A 21,091-nucleotide genomic window follows, 5' to 3' on the forward strand; every position below is an offset into this window, starting at 1 on the left:
AATTTTTATGTTTTTATAATTAATACACATCATTGCATTTACATCCTAGAGTAGACAAAGCAATAAGGAGATTTACTAGGTAGGGAAGAGGATCAGGGGATTTAGTTAAGAATATTGCTGTAATCAGTGTCCCCTCTTATTACACTGAAAGGACTTTGGCTCAGAAATCAGAGGCCCAGACAATTGCAGCCCATACCACTGATGCCATTCCTCTTCAGTTTTCAAGTTATGATTCAACTGCTCTTTCAAGTACATTTATTATATTTTTTTTATTAATAATAAAGAGCTACTCATATTTACCAAAACTAAAAGTGTTTCATGACTTGGATTCGGTTAAATAGAATTTGTATAACTAGAATACATTTTCACCTATTTGGACATTCTGTGCATTTAGTACTTCTAAACCACATTAGGTTCTCCATCCAGATTTTCTTAAGTCCTTCAGTACTTGCACTAACAAGTATGCTCTGGATAAATGCTTCTGGAATCACCTCCTGTCTTTTAAGATAGCATCAGAATGGTTCCAGTACTTATTCTGAATGTCACTTCGTTCTATTTTAGTGAACTGCCTGCATGATCTGGCTTGACTATGCAGTGATGATAACAATGAAACAGAAGAATAGAAAAGGAACTGCTTCACTGACTCCTCACTTAGATCCCTCTATGGAAACATTGATTTTGCTAAATGTCTCCTCTTTTTGCCTAAGCTGAAAGAAAGCAACGTTTCACTGGTGCATTTGTGTACCTGAACCTTTTTCTTTGCTTCATTTCAGAAGGAGGAAGCAGTTCAGGTTGCCTCCAAAACAGACAGGCTAAAATGTTGTTTAGTGCTTTGATACTGCTTATGGTCCTGTGCTGAATGACAATGTAGAATAGAAATTATGATCATCTGATTCCAGATTTCGTGGTAGTAAAATGAACCTTGGGAGAAGAGACAACTTGGCACACTGCAGATTTATTCTGGATCCTATTAATATTTCCTATTCCCTGCTTCAAAACACACACCCAAATATCTTCCATCTGCAACCTGACTTAAAATGTAATTTTCTTTCTCAGTTTTTTCCTCTCCTCATGTACCAAACTTCTGTGATGAAAGCAATCATTTCATTTTTCAATTGAATTTTGCAGAGCTTTCAAATATGCTTAAATTAGCTCTGTAGGCTGTATTTCCCTTGGTCTTTGTCTTCTCTTCTGTTTATTTACACTATATTAGACCCTTCAGCAACACTCAATAAATAATCATTTCCTTTCTGCTAAAATCTACCATTGTATAATGTTTATGCCAATGCATGTTTACTGCTGTTCTAGCTGAAAACCACCATCACCACCAGCCTGAGGAAGCTTAATTCAAGAAATTGTTAGTGCAGGCTAGTGATTAAGAACTTAGCTCACAGAAATCAGGCAAATTAAAGCAAATGCAGCTACAGTGCAGCAATGTAGTATACACAATCCTGCTTGAAGTGAATGAAAGTCAAAGAATTAATTATTTATACTAACATTGTATACAGAATCCAGATATTCTTAGTGTTATAGCATTTTTTTTAACCATAGGACAGAAGAAGCCCACAGAAGTCTATTTACCATTGATAGTAAGTAAGTCTGATTCAGCAATTTGCAGACCCAAGGGACTTCCAGTCCTAGTGGAAGAAAGGCTAACTGCATATTTTTCCATCAAAACTCCTCAGAAAGAACAGACTAGACCTCAGGACTTCTGAGATCTTTAAGAGATTTATGTCTCCTGCTCATTCAAAATACAGCTTTGTGTTCATTGAGCAGAATAGTTCTTCCCTTTTCTCAGGTAGAAAATAAAAAGTGCAATGAGAGGTTTTATGCTGAGATCACCGTGGCACACAGTATCTCAGCTAGCAGGTGACAAAAGCATCTTAGAAGATGAGTTTCCAGCAAGATATTCAGTCTTGCTATGGTGCACCTTTAATATGCTACCCATGTAGGCATTCATCTGCCAATGCAGTTTTACTACTGCCTCCCCACAGTCATACCAGTAGGCACATTTTCTTCCTTTGAAACAACACACTTTGCTGTATGTACATGTCTCATCTGAAAATCATCCTGGGGCCTCCCTAACGAGGCAGACCCTAACATACTTTCTTTAAACCTTTGTTGGCAGGTTCCTCAGGAGACATACAATAAATGCACTCAAATGAAAAAAAGAGGTCATCCCACTGTATCCTGCTACTGAATCATTGCATATCTCCTGCTCCTGTGCCTCAGATGCAGGTACTGTTCTTTGCCACTCCATTACGTTTTATCTACTTTCCTTTTATAAAGTGATTCCAAAGCATCAAGTCAAAGTTCTCCACTTGTTCTGATGATACGTTTTATAATTTGTTATCATAAACGAAAGTTTTGCTACAAGAAGAGGTCATTAAAGGACTCCTATATTATGTCACTAAAGAGCTCATACAGCACCCATTATACATTATCCACTAGTAAAAACGAGCTACCAGAAAAAAAACATGACAATGGCAAGGGTAATGATAATGATGCTTAGTTACCTCACAGTTGTTTGCAGATTTCCAGAAAAATGTGGCTTTTCAAGCAAACAGAAAATCAGAGGCTGCTAATAATACCTTATAAAAATGACCTACTATTTTGCAAAAAACCAAACATTAGGTTGATGCTTAAAGTCTAAACATTCTTTTGGACTAGAAAATTACCTCCAGTCTGCTTCTGGAAAAGCAGAATTGTACAAAGGAGAACTGCAGCAGCTCAGACACATGTTCAAATAGTGGCACAACTGAGACCTCAATGCTTGTGAGTACATTTTATTATTGCTGTAAAAGAATAATAACTTGTGGTAACACGAGACAGAACATTTCTGCTGCAAACTCTTGTAACATTGCATTCATTTTAATTCCCAGAGTTTTCCAGACAGCGATTGTAGTCTATAACAGAGCTGAGCTAGGATCACACAGCACCAGGGAAAAGCAGAGGATTATAACAAATAATGGACACAGGCTGTCACAGGGAACTTAGAATGAGGATAGAGAAAGGTTAAGCACCAGCAAGAGGTCATTTTATGTAAATAGAAGCAGAGAGCACTGTGTTTAGTCAGCTGATTATTTATCTCGTATTAAATTTTGCTTGAACATTTGGCTGTGGGATATAAAAATGCTAATGTGACCCTGTGGATATTCTTGAAAGCATAATAAATTTGACGAGTAGATAGATAATTTCACAGAAATAAATACTTTGGACCATACTAAAATGGCACTCACGACAATACCGTTTTGACATTAGGGATATTACAATAATTGGTTTCATGTAAAACTGATAGCTAAAGACATTGGATTAGTTCCCAGGAGTGTACTAGAAGACATCATTAAAGATAGGTTCTTTAATTGAATGCATATAGGAATAGATATAACAGCTTGAGCCATAAACAGTATTTCACAAACCTTAACAATCATGGCTACATTTCACTTAGCACACCATCCCGTCCTCATAAAACAGTTTGTTTCAAATTTAAAGGTACAGAAACCAATCTATTTGCTTAAGTGGAATTTTATATTCTTTGAGAAAGGAAATACATCATCCAGCTTTGTATTGAAAAGAACCTAGTACAGTCCTGGAGCAATATAAATAATAAATCTCTCTCTTACTCATTTATAAAGCATCCATCAGTATGATACATATTTAACATACATGCACTTTAAATTTCATTATATATGTACGTGGACATTATCTCCACTTTCTAGGTTTCTATAAGCTCATGTGTATAACTGGCTTGTAAGTATGGGCTATGTATTTTTACTTTCATTTTTTTTTAGTACATTTATAGAAGCTGAAAAACTGTTTGGAGCTATGTTTATTCTTTTCCTACTTGGGCAAAGTGGTATCTCTTTTTTTTTTTTTTTTTTTTTTTTTTTTTTTTTTTTTTTAAAGGAACTGCCAATATCTAGACTTTTTTTTATTAAGTGCAGGAAATGAAGAATTCTCTTTGGTACAGTATATCTACTCTGTTCTGATTTTGCAGTTGTACATATGAAAATGTGAATACAGAGCTACTCAAGCCAGAAGGACTACAGACTCCTGCGATCAAATAAACAGACAAACTGCACTGAAGAATTTCCTTCAATTTTAAATTTTTTTTCCACAGTTAGGTATCATAAAGAGAATCATCTCTACCTTCAGCCAAAACCAACTGTGCACTATCATGGCTCTCCTATGAGAGTTATCACAAGACAGTAGCTTTGGAAATAAAGTGTTAGTGTAAAGATAATGAAAATATGTGAATGGAAATCATGTGACTTCCTTGGCATGTTAAATGAAATCTCTTGACTACCTCTCAGATTGCTTTCAATTTACTGCACTAATTCTTTTCTCTTGGTTAGAGGCTTACCCAACAAGTTTTACCACATTTAAAAGAATGCTTCAGAAAGTCTGAGCTGCTTTCAAAATGGCAGATGTACTGCAAAGCCTATGCTGGAATTTATTATAAGTTTTTGCAGAATCTATTATTCTTACATAGGACCAAACTAGATTGTAAATGTCAAATATCAAATTACTTTGCTTACAGTTGGCACCAGGGTGGCCTCACTTCAGAGGTGTTCAGAAACCACACACTCCACTCAAAACTGTGGAAACTACTGCCTCTGTTTTTCTGAACTTAATTTTGGACCATGTTGCATTATTTATAGATACTGTTAGCCTAAACCCATATGAATCCTACAGAAATGATAACTTTTTTAAATTAATGAATACAATCTAATTCAGGTGAGAAAGACTGGTCATATGGATAACAAAGCAAGAAAGATTTAGATTTGCATCTGTAAGTTTAATAAAAATTCAGGTATTTTCAGCTTAGGCAAATAAAAGCTAACAGTCAATGTGCTGAGCTCAGAAAGCCTGGATCTCCTGTCAGGAGATCCTGTTGGTCTGAAGAGGGAATGGTTGCATCAGCTCTCCAACCAATGAAGAACCTCTCCGTGACACACACATGGCAAGTATGGGCAAATTATTATGGTCACTGGTCGTACTCTGACCCATACGTACAGCTCAGTTGTATGAAGCCAGATTTTTTGCATGTACTGCTCCTTGGGATGCTACTGCCGAGGAATTAAGGGGCTGCCTTAGGCAGACTTCACCAAACTGTGTGGTGAAGTCAACATGCTGGAGGGAAGGGATGGCATCCAGAGGGACCTTGGCAGGCTTGAGAAGTGGGCTTGTGCAAACTGCATCAGGTTCAACAAGGCAAAGTGCAAGACAAGAGGATATGGTCTTAAGTTGTGCCAGGGGAAGTTTAGGTTAGATATTAGAAAGAATTTCTTTACAGAGAGGGTGATCAGACATTGGAATGGGCTGCCCAGTGAGGTAGTGGACTCTCTGTCCCTGGAGATATTTAAAAAGGGACTGGATGTGGCACTTAGTGCCATAGTCTAGCAACCACAGCAGTGGGTCAAGGGTTGGACTTGATGATCTCTGAGGTCCCTTCCAACCCAGCCAGTTCTATGATTCTATGATTCTATGTTCTGCACCTGGGTCGAGGCAATCCCATGCACAGGTACAGGTTGGGAGGAGAAAGGATTGTGGACAGCCCTGAGGAGAAGGACTTGGGGGAGAGGGTGGATCAGAAGCTCAACATGAGCCATCAGTGTGTGCTTGCAGCCCAGAAAGCCAACCAGGTCCTGGGCTGCATCAAAAGAAGCACAGACAGTGGTCAAGGGAGGTGATTCTCCCCCTGTGAGACCCCACCTGGAGTGCTGTGTCCAGTTCTGGAGTCCCCAACGTAAGAAAGACATAGAGGTCCTGAAACTTATCCAGAGGAGAGCCACTAAAATGATCAGAGGGCTGGAGCACCTCCCGTATGGAAACAGGCTAAAGAAGTGGGGGTTGTTCAGCCTAGAGAAGAGGAGGCTGTGAGGTGACCTTGTAGCAACTTTCCAATAGCAGAAGGGGGCCTACAAGAAAGCTGGGGTAGGGCTTTTTACACAAGAGGACAAGGGGCAATGGTTTAAAACTTGAAGAGGGGAGATTTAGGTTAGATATTGGGAAGAAATTCTTTTCTTGTGAGAATGGTGAAACACTGGCCCACGTTGCCCAAGGAAGTTGTGGCTTCCCCTTCCCTGGAAGTGTTCAAGGCCAGGTTGGTTGGGGCCTTGAGCAACCCAGTCTACTGTCCCTGCAAGGGGTTGGAACCAGATGATCTTGAAGGTTCCTTCCAACCCCAGCCATTCCATGATTCTATGATTCTACGAAATGAAGGAATGTTAAAAATAATTTTTTAAATCAGATATACTACACACTAAGGAACATGTGATTTCATTAATAATATGCTCAAAGCTTTTTGTGCCAAGGCATGAAAAGTTCATTACACAGAGTGAGCACAGGGCATTATATCTCCTTGGATTCTAAGGATCTGCATTTTCTTGATGGACTATTTAAACCATTTTTTGAGGCACTAATCTCTCTCTATATATTTTTTTTTTCTCTATTTTAAGGCACACCATTATTGTGTCCCTTTTTCTTCCTATCTAGACTTCACTAATCGATTGTCTTCTTGTTTTTCTCTGAGTACTGATAAAACATTTTTAGCCACTGAGAATTGTGCACTCATTACCACTTTTTCACAACCCTTTAGTCATTACACAGTGACATGAAAAGAAAGACTGGTAGATACCTTAAGAGAGTTAATGCAACACTGCTCAAACACAAATAAAGCTGACGTTAAAGGACTGAACTTTGTGGCATCCACAAGTCTGTACATTTCTACTGAAGTTCGTCACTGTCTGCCACTAATCCTACAAAGCTTGGTAGGGATCAGCTGCTGATAACACCAATGAAAGAGGGTCTTTGTTATAACACTCTTGGGTTTTTGTACATATTGAAGACCTTGTAAACCTTATTCAGATTGTCAGTTACTTACCAAGCATTAACAGTGTATATAACTCAGAGCGTCAGACAAATCTATATTTTTCTCTCTTTTTCTTGTTCTTTCCATTAAACACAAATGTTTTTATTTACAATTCATGCTTATGATTTAATTGTCTATTCACAAAAAATGTCTCATAAATAAACATCTGAGGTTTTTGGCCTTCTCTTTAGTCACAAAATAATGAATGAATTGATAAAGTTCAAAGCTAGAATGTTTTGCCTGTAGTGGATTTCTTATTACCATTATAAATATTATCTTCAAAGAGTCTAGTTAGTTAGTTACCCCAGTCCTCCCTGTTTAATGGAATTATTTTGTTTCCTTAAACTGTATTTAATAAGTAATAAAGGAGACTGGAAAACTAATATACATCTTGCTGCATTGATTTAGTTTTAGTTCATTCTGTTTTCTCTCTGAAGTCTATAACCCTTCAGGTCCTATACAATTTATTCATTTTTGACATGCACATTTTTCTACTGCCGAAGCACCTCTGCTATTGAAACAGTCTCAGAGATTATTTAAATCCTTACATTTTGCTTTTTCAGCTGTTTACAGTTTCCCACATAATTTTATTAACCACTTCAAAATAGTATAATTGTAATCTAAGAAACTCCATTAGCATATCAAATCTAACTTAACATTGAACAGCATTATCCAAGCATTATCCCTGCATCCATTGTCCTGCAACTGCAGGAAAACAGCCAGACCCTTCTATGAATTCTAAAAGCAGCTGGCAGCAATTTCATACTTATGACTGCATTTTAAAATTCATATCTACTAGTGTTGGAAAGTAATGACTTAGTAATAGGTTGTGCATAAATAGGCTAAGATGCAAGTAAAATTAAGACTGTAGTGCTATGATAAGTGCAGTGAGAACAGACTGTGTAATTATTTAGATGACAGCATAGGAAATACACGTGCTTAAAACCCACAAAATGCTAAATTCAAACCTACAGCATGCAGGGCCACTGTGAAAGAAGAACCTAGATTTAGCAAAGTGAGGTGCCAGCCACAGCATTAGTTAATATATTTAGGATGAGTGCAACAGTTTTGGGAGAGATCCACATTCAAAAATAGCTTCCCAAACATGATGCCAAGAGGAAAAGGATGAAAAATCAATCTCTGTACATCAGTCTCACTCCTTTATGGGTATCAGACATAGAGAGATGGATAAGCATTTCATCAGTTAAGCTGAGAGCAGGGATTGCATTGAACAAATTACTTTTATTTAATTTTTCTCAAAGGAAATTAAAAATGCCTTCTTTGATTAATTTTATTTTTAAATTGGAATTAAAATTTTTCACTTTCTGAAGCCAAATACCAAGGAAGGGAAGTTAGATTTCTAGAACTGCTGCTGAAGAAAAATCCAGTTTTGAAGTTCAATGATTGCAACACTCTTACAGTCATCCTCAAAATTGTTGTCTGTCTTAAATGACTTTAAAACAAAAATTCTAAACCTATGCAAGAGACTGTTCTAACAGCTTAGCAGCATGGCAGACTACCCTCCAGAACCCATGCAATAGTTTTGTACCTTTAACTTACCTCTACAGATGTGAAAAGCTGTCCTTCTCTATGTAGAATCACCATGATGTTTTTCAGTGAGGCTGTTCTCAGTTGTGCCTGCTGATTATGTTCAGTTGCATCAATTACTTAAACATTTTCTGAAAAGAAAAAAGGACAATGTCTCAAGTCTAGAAGGCAGAGAACTCAGGTAAGGTAAGATTAAAATTGTTGGCTTCTGTATCTCAAGATAAACTCCCTAATGTAAAAAAATTGATATCTTATTTGATAATTCCATACAATCAGATCCACAATTGAATAAAAGTTTTATAATAAAATCCTGATACACAAAGCACAGACAAAAATGTAAGATGGAAATGCTGCACTTACACTACCTTGTAAACTCATCCTCAGAGGTACCACCAAGGTAAAACCAACCAATGCTGATTAATCCAGTGAGAAAATACCCTTGCATGGAATGTCAGACACATCCCCACTCGTCTTAGCCCAAGGTTGCTAGCCACTCAACAGCTGCCTTCTATACTGTGTGCTGTGCAGAAGCCTGTCTGTTGTGATGTGCTACCTCAATTCCATTTCCTCAAGCAGGAGCAACTGAGATAGACACTGATCATGCACTTGAATAATTGCTACTTCTGCATATGGCCATAAGCAAGAACATAAAAGCACACAAGTAGAAATATGACATTAATTCCAGATTGAATATTCTCCACACTGCCAAGGGAATGCAGTGTGTGGCTTAAAGCTGATCTGCCTCCTCTGTCATCTCCAGTCTGCCACTTTCCAGCACAGAAACAGACTGGAAATATACTGTAGAGATGAGATTAAGTTTTCCTTTGTCTTTCCAGGAGCCACAAAACTCTATGGACATCTCAGCTCTAATTTTTAAGATGTTACAAATACAGTTAATCAGGTGGCCCTGTGTTAATGTGACTCATCCTGAAGGATAGACAAGACAGGATCACTGCTCCTTCATCCTCACTCTCTTTCTATCCTTATCACTTCCTCTACTTTTTCACCTCCTGACCTTCCTGAAACTCCACTTCCTTGCTATCACATGCTTCAATGCTACTGGCTATTATTTCTCAAACTCTGGTACAAGCTCTGTGAGGTCCCCTCAGATCACACAGGTCCATTTCCAAGGAGCTGGGCAGTCAGGCTGGAACTCCATGTGGGAGCTTAAGACGTGGGCTGCTATGCAACCCTTTAGGAAAAGGGGTTTTATTGCCTCAAGCTGATGTCTCACACTCCACAATCTCATGCTATCATGGTATAATAAAGTGGGTATCATTGATGTTCTGGCACTGTGATGCCTGACAAAGCATCTCCTTGTTGTGATACCTTAGAAGCATGGAAAGTAGTCCATATCAGCAACAGTGAAGACAGCACTAATCCATAAGGACAACCTAATCCTAACTTTAGTCCACTCCTAGCCTTTACTCTCAGTTCCCCTTTCTTCAGCAGTTAACTCTTGGGCTGAAGTTTGCAGACCATTAAGACACCTCACACTAACTTATTCCATTTATCACTATGCCATGTAGAAGAAGATAATATTAAGAAAAAAACCCAAATATAGATGGAAATTTATTAAAAGATAGCAAAAAAACTTTGTGGAGATTAGATTCAGAAGTGAGAATTGAGGCTTTCTGTTGACAAAGGTCAGCAGTCAATTGAACCATGTCTAAACCACCAGTGTTTTGTTGCTTTATGAAGATAATGTGGGTAATTAAACAGTATTTCCTTGTCAACCATAAAAGGACGAGAGAATGGATCTTCCTGCACTGGACCCACTCTACAAAAGTTTTCACCTACAGCTGTGCTAGTATTTTTTACAAATTTGTGAAAACTACTTAAGATTTTCTCCCTAATAGTCTTGTCACATCTTAGAGATCCCCAAGGAAAATTTAGATTTTTTTTCCCCTGTCATTACCTATATTCACTGAGCCTGCTGTTGACAGGAGACTCAGTCAACCACGTGTTTTGGCAGTGAAGAGGACAAACTGCATCCTGGGGTGCATCAAACACTGTACAGCCAGTCAAAAGAGGTGATTGTCCCACTGTATCTGTTGGTGAGGCCTCACCTTGAGTGCTCTGTGCAGTTCTGGGCCTTACATTGTAATAAGGATTTGGGGGTCCTTAAATGCATCCAGGGGAAGATAACAAAGCTGGTGAAAAGGCTGGAAGACATGTCCTTTGAGGAGTAGCTGAAGTTTTTAGCTTTGTCTAGTTTGGAGAAAAGGAAGCTGAGGTGTGACCTCATTGCTCTCTACAGCTTCTTGAAAAGGGAAGTGGAGAGGGAGGTTTCTTCAGAGGTAGGACACATGGATAGGGTTCAAAGCTGTGCCAGGGGAAGGTTAGACTTGAAATTAGGAAGCATTTGTTTACCAAGAAAGTGGTCAAACACAGGAACAGGCTTCCTAGAGAAAAGAGGTGGTCAATGCCCCAAGCCTGTCAGTGTTTAAAGAAAAATCTGGACAATGCCCTTAATAATGTGCTTTAACTTTTGGTCAGTCCAGAAGTGATGAGGCAGTTGGACTGGATGATTGTTGTAGGTCCCTTCTAACTGAAATACTCCATCCTGTTCTATTCATATAGTCCTAATGCTGTGCTCTACACACTATGTCTTCTCAGCAAAACTCAGGAAATTACCTTCTCCCCAGAATCAGTCCTGCCTAAGAGCGTTTAAGGCATGAGGTTGGTCCAAGTTGTACAGATTCTGTAGGCTCTTTTTCTACTACTCTGAGCTGCTATAAGCACCTGTAATCTCCCAAGGAGACTACAGGCCCTTCATAGGTCTGAAGTGACAAACTAGCCAAGTTCATGTGTCAGGAGCACCTGTAGAGCAGGACCTTGCTCAGGCAGAATTCGAGAGCAGAACCATGACCTCTGAAGGGAATTCCCTTTTGCACCACCTAGGGCCTGCCATAACCCCCATTAACAAGCAGCTGTCCTGCCATGCAAACTAACATTTCCTACCACTTTCCATGGATTCCAGATCATCAGCTGCAGGCAAGCAATCAATGTAGCAGGGGATTGCCCCTGAAATGCATTCAAGGAAGTTATTCCATCACTACCAGATAGAATCATAGAATCATAGAATTGGCTGGGTTGGAAGGGACCTCAGAGATCATCAAGTCCAACCCTTGACCCACCGCTGCGGTTACCAGCCCATGGCACTGAGTGCCACATCCAGTCTCTTTTTAAATATCTCCAGGGACAGAGAGTCCACCACTTCCCGGGGCAGCCCATTCCAATGCTTGATCACCCTCTCAGTAAAGAAATTCTTTCTAATATCTAACCTAAACTTCCCCTGGCACAACTTAAGACCGTGCCCTCTTGTCTTGTTGAAAGTCGTCTGGGAAAAGAGACCAACCCCCACCTGGCTCCAACCTCCTTTCAGGGAGTTGTAGAGAGCAACGAGGTCTCCCCTGAGCCTCCTCTTCTTCAGGCTGAACAGCCCCAGCTCCCTCAGCCTCTCCTCATAGGATCTGTGCTCGAGTCCTTTCACCAGCCTGGTTGCCCTCCTTTGGACCTGCTCTAGGACCTCGATATCCTTCCTAAACTGAGGGGCCCAGAACTGGACACAAAACTCCCATTCAAAGCAGGTGATCGAAAAGTTTGAAGAAGAGAGGACTTTAACCATAAAAGGATGGAAGACTTAAGGTCCAAAGATTTATCTTTGTTTCCAAATGTACTCTCCACTTCAAAGGTCATCATATTTAATAGACATTCCCAAAGTACATCATATATGATTCACCCTTGATTCTGGGAGATAAAACAAAGTTATGGTCTTTTGTTAAATTCTACTTTTTTTTTCCTACTTTTTCTTCATTGTAGTGGGGCAACTTTGAATTTCTACACTTATTTTCCATGTTAAAGCCAGGTGAACTGCAGTTCTAGTTCCCTTTTTTGACAGTCTTTCTTTCTCTGTCCTGCTCAGGCCTAGGCCAGATGAAACTGCATTTAATTTCTTAGCATTTCATAGTATTCAAAGTTGTGCTTTTGAAGAGAGACCACTTCCTAGTTTCCAAATTCCAGAGGGGCAAGAGAGCACTGTTGTGTTCTAAAATGACTTCCAGAAGTCTCTCCCTGACAGCAAAATTACAAGAGAACTAAAGGTACTTTGTTTGATAATAAATCCAATAACAAACCTGGATTCTTTTTCCCTCTTCCTAAAAATGCTTAAGTCCCAAAACATTCTTCTTGTCTCTCTATTTGTGTCTCTTAATTGTGGGAACTTATGTCTCTTAATTCCTAAATCAGATTCAGTTGTCTTACTGTCACCTGAAACTCTACTGATTGTGGGACTGATTTGTAATTCTGCAATTCCTCAAAAAAGACATGACCTTATCCAAACTTATACATCAAGGATTTAATGCAGTAGAGAGCAGTGTAGTCTATAGGGCCTTGCAAGAGCAAAAGCAGTGAACAGAGTGCTCATTTTGACTATTTGCATTGGTGATGTGGAGCTGCAGGGTCAGAGTAAGATCAAAAAGCCACACCTAGAAAGGCAGTCTACTTCCATTGTGTTATATTTTTCCAGCAAACTGAGCTCTCCACATATAAGATGAGGTTCAGGGTGACATGAGGCTTCAGAAGTGAGCTTCCATGATATGCTTGTTGTTGTGAAAATAGTGATGGCTGTCGTGTTTAAGATTGCTTGGTACTAGGAAGATCAAGTTTCCCTCTCCTGATGATACCTGAGAGGTTGTGGCAGTTATGGATAATGGCAATCATGGAATCTGTACAGTATGAACATTAGAAGCAGCTTTCTGGGACTGTAGTAAGATAACTCTTCAGCTCTCCGTATCCCTGAGGTCCTCCCATCTGATGTGCATCCTAGAGATGGCCCAGGGGCCTGCAGCTTGATCCATACAATACAATCCAGCCTGAGGTCCCAGAGAGGGAGGGGAGAGCATCTTGAGAGCATCTTGAATGAGTGGTGCAAACATATTTAGCCTGACACACTGAAACAAACACTGGATTCCAAAACCCTGGAACAGTCTTGCATAACACATGGGAGTGCACATAGCTATCCAGAGCATACTTTACAAATACTGTGACCAGAAGATATTATAACAAAAAAAACAAAAAAACAAAAAAACAAAAAAAAAACCCAAAAAACAAAAAACCCACACCAAAAAAAACCAAAAAAAAAAACCCCAAAAAAACCCAAAAAAATTCCAAACCTCCATAAGCAAATTTCCCATATGTGTTCAAAGGTGCATAAACTCAGTGCATTCCAGTTTCACCCTTTATGTGACATGTTTCCACACTACTGGTTAAAAAAATGTCTTCGGGGAGTTTTGAGAGAAACAGCACAAAAAGACTAACACTCTTCTCCATGTTTTCTTTCTTGCCTTTGTCTTCATGCTACCACTAATTTTTCAGGTGGTGTTGTTACTATTACTGCTAGAGAAATCAGATCTTTGTAAATTGTCTGCAAAAGCCTGTGAGAGCAAAGGAAGAAAACATGATTACATGTTTAGGGTGAGGAAGCAGATGCTTGTAACAGAGGTTCCCAAGTAGGCACTTCCAAATGTAAAAGGACCTTAAAAATATAATCTTCTGAACTAACTTTTTTCAGTTTGCAGAATTTGCATGTATTTCTAGAAATAAATTGCTAGAAATATAACGGCAAGTACATGATCAAATAGAAAGTATTTAACGGAATAATGACTCGAGTTCCTTCTTAAACAGCAGATATATTTGCTATTCTACATGCTGTAATCAATATCATGAAAACATGAGTTAGACCTCCAAAATCAGAAAAGAAAATTTTTAATAATAACCAAATATCTGCTCTTTTGGGTGTTTGTGCCTTTAGAAATCATGAGAAGCATTCTTACAAAGCTGTGAGAACTGATTTTCAAAAGTGGAATTTGTTTAGAAAGTGTTTATCTGAACACTCATCACCAGGGATTGATACTTACATTATTTGCATGTTTATTTTTTAAGTTCAAAGATAAGCAACAAGGGCAATGAGATTTTCCATGAAACACCTTCTTGTTGCGTTCCTTCCAATCAAATTTATGGAATTATCAAATACACTCCATCTTTGTAAAGGGAAGGTCAAGAAAAAAAAATTCCTCAAACTATCTGAAGCTATCAAATAAAGAAATTCTATGAAAAAACTATTAATATCCAAGAGAGACAGAGAGCGCCAATCCTATGAAACTGTCCCTGAGCGATTCAGTGAAGGGCAACAATGACACGAGTGCTGTGGAAAAAAAAAAATTCCTTACATATCGAGTCCTATCCCAGGCAGCTGCTTGAGGGATCATGGAATATGTTACCCAGCTCATCATGTTCTCTCCCTGCTATTCTCACAACTCCTTCAGCATGTCTTTTAATTAAACAGGCATTAATTTCTGCTTCTGTTTGATCCATGACCTTAACCTGCAACTCTCAGCCCTTAAATTTCAAGGACACAAAGTCTCATGCACATTCTCTCACCCTGACTGTCATTTTTGTAATATTTCCCCCCTTAAACATCCTAATCTATCTCATTATCTGTCTTGAAAACCTGTCTTAAAATGTCTTAAGGAACATTTGGGCAACAGTGTGTGAAGATCAAAGACTGTCATACAGACCGATAATGGGCCAGTATTTCCTTATATTCACTCAATTGCCTTTTCATTAGCTAATTTTAGATGCTCAGATCTCCAGAGGCTGCCTTATTGTTCTGTTTGTATAGCACCTGGTCCTTGGTTTGGTTTCTCACTTACTGGCAGTGAGGCAAATGTTTTGATATACAGATAAGATTTCTAAAGGCTAAAAAATACCCCAAAACAAACCAAAACAATAAGCCAAAAAACAACCCAGAGAATAAAATTAGGTATTTTAAAATCTATCTTGTTATTCTGAAGGTCTCAGGTTTTTAACAACACTAACAGATGAAATCATTAATGCTGGTCAATGTGGGAAGAAATGTTGCACAAATCAAGTATTCTGATTTTCATCTCTTCTGCAAGGGAAAGAGACCTAAAACCTGGTGTTTTACACTGTTTTACACTCATAAGACAAGAAGCTTTTCAGCAGAGCAAGATGCAGTACTTGGATGTTTGGAAAGTATTTTTGCTATTTATTTCCTTCAGCAGAAGAACTCCTAACTGCATGGCTGGGTAAAAGATGACAGTGGCATTTTATCTAGTATTAATTGCAGATAAGAAAGAAAAAAAAACTGAGTGTCTAAAGACAGAGGAGAAGGAGCAATGGTGAGCAAGCAAGCAGAAAAAAACCTAAGAGACAAAACAGTAGTAGCAAAATGCCACTTAAGCAAGCCTCATTCACAGCTGTCTCAGTATCCCACCACTTCACTGCAACACTTACTCACAGATTCCAAGAATGGGGCTGGGTGCTGGAAGTTGCACTCAAAAATATCTAGAAGCCAGAGTGAACAGGTAGATGAGCCACTATGATACTGGGACCATAAAGTCTAATCACATTCTTTAATGTAACAGTGAAGGAGCAGAGAACCAGAATAATAATTTATTGAGGTATTACAGCTATAAAAATGATTGAACAGCTGAGAAAATATCCTCTCACTGAGAGATGTAGTACTCTCACAGAGTAATAAAAGTGTTACTTCAGAGTAACGAGTTGCCACATTTCAGTTGACCCCCAGTCACCATCTGTGTACTCAATCTTGGTTTGTAGCCAATGCAAAGCAATTCAAATTAGCTTCACCCTCTTTAAAAAAAGGGGAGATGATCAGCTTGGTTTATCAAGAAACAAAACTGAGAAATTATTTCATCACAGTGTACAAGAATGCTCATAGGGAGATAAGTCTGTGTACCAAGTACTGAATAGCTCTTTACCCTACTGAAAAAATGGTAATAACAAGCAGAAGCTGAAGACATTGCAATCATGACCACCTATTGCTGCACAGCATTAACAGTAGCAATGGATTCTACAAACTGTTAAGTCTTTATAACAAGATTAAATGACTTCTAGAAGGTTTGCCCAAGCACAAGCTTTTAGCTTCAGGAAAAGGAGAGCTGAGTAAAATGCTGTCTGCCACCAAAAAGGCCTTGAGTTTCATTGGGATAGTAAGTTTTTAATCTATTCAATTAAAGAGCAGAAGATATCACTGCAATCATCTAGCCTAACCTTATGTGCAAATATGATCTATAGACTGTCAGGGCCTAGCATTAAGCCATGACAAGAATTTAAAGATACATTACACAATGATATTGTCTTAGTTGTATATGCTCCAATATCAAACTGAAGATGCAACCACTAGATATTACATTGTTGTGCTGCAAATACAGACTACACCTGAAAGAAAAGCTGTTTCAAAAAAGAAAAATCTAGTATTATTTGCTTTCAGACCCCAACAGGGCAAAACAACATTTCTAAATAAATATGCTACATTGGGAGATAGTTTAAGAGTGCTAGTTTAGGTTATAGTGTGAATAAATATTGCTTTAAAGGTATCATCATCAGCTGAAGCAAAAATGAAGATGTAACACCGCAGATAATTTTAGCAAGAACTACTATTTTCATTCAGCCTGGTCACAGATACACTAATTTATTATGTGACACAATTACAGACAAAAAGTTTAATGATTAGCATAGGAACAGTTTATACCTGTACATGCCCCATTAACTGAGGTTTATGATACAAAATTGTTTGGAGGCAGAAACTGAAAGCAAAATAATGCTGGTGGACTTTTTACGAGAGAAACTAAAGACCGATTAGAATGGAAAAATAAGTAAGAGAATAAGGAAAGAACACACAGGTACTGCTAATTTATCTGCTTTACCATAGCCACTAAACAAACGCAGTTGACAAGCTTCATCATTCACGTTAAAGGAGAACTTTGTGTAAAAGTAACAAGGATTGCAAAGGGCAGTAACATCTGAGTAGGCCTGTGGTTATTTATTCGGACATTTTACAAGCTGCAGCAAGAGTACCTGCTTACTCATCTGAATTCCCTGGAGAGCTTTAAATCCCAGTAATAAAGAATCACTTATAAAAAGCTAGTAACTGTATCACCAGGGGGGAGTCAAAGAGCCACAGGAGAGCTGCTGGGCCAAAATACAGAGTTCTAAAGCTTTCTGCACTAACAGGCTGGAAGTCCTAAGGACTTCGAAGCCAACAGAAACCACTCCTCCTATGCCCATCGGAAGCAAGCACCTTGCCCAACACCTCCCCGACCTCCCTTCTGCCCCACAAACGCCACTGCTGCGGCTGAGTTTTGCATTTTCTGCCTCGATTAATCCTTGTGGGTTCATAATAAACAACAAAGTGTCTCCTTCTCCGATAACAACACTTGTTCTTAAAGTACAGAAGAAGCTTTCTAAGAATTTAGATACAAAAGTTACTTAGGCTACAAGTGTTTTTGCACAGACCTCTGGGGAACAACAGCGTTTCTCAGCTTTAGCTCCCTTGAAACTAGGCAGTGAACTCGTAAAAAAGATGAAACTGTTAAAATACAGATTATGAACTATGAGGAAAGAGACTGCCCCTGCCACCTCCAGGCAGCGACAGAGGGACCGGTACGGTCACCTGCCCTGTGGGCTTCCTCCACTCTTCCTCCTTCCATCAGGTAGGCATCGCACTTCACCTTCTCCTGCCCTTGCCTTCTTGTTGTTGACAAACACCATTTTAATTACACGGCTGGATTTGCCCTGCCTGTCCCCGGGATTACCCGGCCAGTGCCTGCCGTTAGAGCCGCACCGTTCCCCCGCCTTCGCCCGCTCCCCTCTCCGCGGCAGAGCTCGGGAGGATGGAAGGAGGGGGCCGCCATCTTCTTAGGGCGGGCGCCGGGGGGCGAGTGCGTGGCCGCGGGTCTCCTCCGGGAGTGCGGAGACTGAACGGGGCGGGGGGTGGTGGGGTGTGTGTTCATGCGGCCGCGCCTCGGCCCGCCTCCGCTCTGTGTGTGTGTGTGAGGGAGAAAGCGAGAGGGAGGGCGGGGTGTGGAGGCAGCTCCCGCCGCCGCCGCCTCCCCCCGGCTCGCCGCTGGGCGTGTGCCCGGCCCCCGGTGCTGCGTGACCGCGCGGAGAGGAGGAGTGTGGGTGCGGGGAATTTCCTTGTGTAGCGACGGAGGAACAACACCGCGGCAGACGGCGGGGCTGCGAGGAGGGCGCTGCCGCCGCCGGTTGCCGAGCGATGTGAGGGGGGAGCCCCCTCTGGGCCCTCCCCTCCCCCCGGAGCCGCCTGCTTTCACCCCCTCCCCTCGCCCCACTCATCCCCGCCCCGCCATGCCGGACCAGATCTCCGTGTCGGAATTCGTGTCCGAGACCAATGAGGATTACAAGTCACCTACCGCCTCCAACTTCACCACCCGGATGGCCCAGTGCAGGAACACGGTGGCGGCCATCGAGGAGGTGAGCCCCGGGAGGGGAGGTGCGGCGGGGCGGGGGCCGGGCTGCGCAGCCCCCTCCGGCCTGGCTGCCCGCCGTGGCGGCAGCAGAGAACAAGGCGCTACCGGCGCTGGCTTCTGCCGCTCCCTCTCCCCGCCCGGCCCCGAGGAGCGCCCTCGGCTGCCGCTGAGAGGAAATAGGGCTCGCCCGGGTAGAGGGGAAGAAAAGGAGCGGGGGGGAGGGCTGAGGCGATGCTGCCCCCCTGCCCCCGGGGCTCGCGCCCTGCTCGCCTCTCTCGCTCGGAGCTCGCCCCTCAGCGCAGGGCAGGGCAGGGGCGCCGGCTGCCCTCAGCCCCGCTTCTCTCAGCCTGGGGGCAGGGGAACCCGAGTCTTAGTGTTTCCCTCTCCACCTAGAACCAGAGGAGCCTCGGGCCAGGCGGTTCCGCCCGCCCTCCTGCTCGGGGGAGAACTTGGACTCTCCAGCCGCCCTCTCTGCCCCTTTCTTCCCAGCGACACCTGAACCGCCTCGGCCCCGCCAGCCGCCGTGTGGGGCTTGCGCCCTGGCGGCACGGGAGGCTGGAGCGTCCTTTTCCCCGTGTGTGTGCCTGCCTCCTGGCACAGGTGGGATTTAATCATCTTCCCAGTCCCCGCCCATGGATATTTAAACACCCTCCCCCCACCTCGGGCTTATCCTTAAAGGTCGCCTTCCCTCAGGAACTTCTCTGGGGTCGTGAGGCGATGCCTGCGATTCCCTGAGAAACGAGACCACGCTGTGCGGTGCGCGGGAGCCTGAGCCCCCCCTTCTTTTTTGCCTCCTCTTGTGCTGCCTGTGCTGCGGACACTCCGTGTGAGCCGCTTTTTTTAACGCGACGATAGCTGTTTGCATTTTTTCCCCCCGTCTTTAAAGATACTCGAAACGTGCAGTTGAACCTGAGGGTAGGAGCCCTCCGTAGCACAGAGCGTGGCTGCCAGCGCTGGGGAGAGTCTCGCTTCCCTCCTGTTTCAAATGAGGGAAATGTGGGACAGGTCTGAACACAGTGAGAGCACATTCCACATCCTAGTCATATGCACAATGAAATGAGAAGCGACTGTGTATCTCGATTCCTCTGGCAGCTTCTCTGAAGTAACTTATGGGAGCCGGGGAGACTTATTTGTGATGTAGATTAATTTGTTCCATCTACCTGTTACCTCACTTCTTGCAGTGTGTGTTTAGTTGGGGTTTTTTTGTTTTGTTTTGGTGTTTTTTTTGCAGTAAGCAGGTATTTTAAAAAGAGCCTCTAAAGCAAAAATAATCTTGTCAGTAGTTGACGTCCCTTCTTACAAAAGAACTGCCACTAGCAATGGATTATTAACGTGTCTTCAGCGAGCAAAACCCAGCCTAGGTGTTTAAACACCTTTTTCAAGATTTTCCTGTTTTGTCAGTTCCCAGAACCACTAAAGCAAGGAGCTGAATTCAAAATAATCTGCACAGAAGGAATTACTGTTTTGTTCCTGAGGTAATTTTCTTCCCTGCAAGCTTACACTTAAATGCCTGGATTTAATTATGCCTTAGTAGCCTGTGATAGTTTTAAAATCAACAATTCTCTATCAAAGGCAACGTTTTCCTAAATAATTTATAATACTGAATCATTTTGGTTGTAGAGTAGAATCACTTAATAATCGATTGATTAAAAATCAGTTATTTCAAGCATTTGGGTCAAAATCAGTTTTGATAGATTTAGAGATTTTTATCATAAGTGTGATGAAAATTGTGGTTTCTTTAAGTCTCAATGTCTAAAGCATATTTGCAAAAGTATATGTCTCAGAAAAACATGAAAAAAAGGTTTAATTTTTCATTCTCATGGCTGATTACACAAAATTTATATATGATGACATGAAATTTGTAACACATCTTATGGTCTTTTAAAGAGTCAACTCAGTTGCATCTTTAAGACTTTTTACAGTACAAGAATGATACGCATTTAAAAATTTAATATTTAATTAATATGGTGGAGTCCTTATTTACTCTGCTTGGCATATGTGTCATATCTCTGATACCCTGCTATTTGATTTTTAATGAAACTCAATCAGTGTGTTAAATCTTTATCTCTGCATACTTCAGATATTAGACACTATAAAAATTATCTTTTATTATGAGGAATGTGCCTACTATCTTACAGATCTAAGTAAAGTTTTCAAGGCAGGAGATGAGAGATTCCCCTGGCTATAGCCATTTTTAATAGTATTGGTGTGTCTAGCACTTGTGCCAAATTTTAGGGGTTGCTGTCTCTTCATGCTGCTGTCCTAAAGCATGTGTTAAAATGACTACAGATTTTTTTTTTTTTTCACTTGTGATTTATCAAGAGCACCAAACAAATTTGCCTGGTTTCAA

At 40.9% G+C, this 21,091-nt stretch overlaps 1 protein-coding gene and 1 long non-coding RNA gene across 5 annotated transcripts in view; one reads left to right on the forward strand and one right to left on the reverse strand.

Moving 5' to 3' along the window:
• Nucleotides 1–19,293, reverse strand: part of LOC139795192 (uncharacterized) — a 28,894-nt gene extending 9,601 nt beyond the window's left edge. Inside the window, exons 1-2 of the long non-coding RNA XR_011725417.1 lie at nucleotides 18,685–19,293; nucleotides 8,435–8,553 (exon numbers count right to left, since the gene is read on the reverse strand). This is a non-coding gene — a long non-coding RNA (uncharacterized lncRNA). The remainder of the gene's footprint in view (nucleotides 1–8,434; nucleotides 8,554–18,684) is intronic.
• Nucleotides 18,322–21,091, forward strand: part of ASAP2 (ArfGAP with SH3 domain, ankyrin repeat and PH domain 2) — a 90,000-nt gene continuing 87,230 nt past the window's right edge. The window contains exon 1 of one of the 4 annotated variants that reach the window (XM_071741860.1): nucleotides 18,322–18,745. In XM_071741860.1, coding sequence (XP_071597961.1) covers nucleotides 18,620–18,745 — 126 coding nt within the window. In that variant the 5' untranslated portion in view covers nucleotides 18,322–18,619. The remainder of the gene's footprint in view (nucleotides 18,746–21,091) is intronic. The other 3 variants (XM_071741862.1, XM_071741861.1, XM_071741863.1) reach the window with 3 other exon arrangements.

Source organism: Heliangelus exortis, chromosome 3, assembly GCF_036169615.1.
Source record: "Heliangelus exortis chromosome 3, bHelExo1.hap1, whole genome shotgun sequence".
In the NCBI taxonomy this organism is placed as follows: domain Eukaryota; kingdom Metazoa; phylum Chordata; class Aves; order Apodiformes; family Trochilidae; genus Heliangelus; species Heliangelus exortis.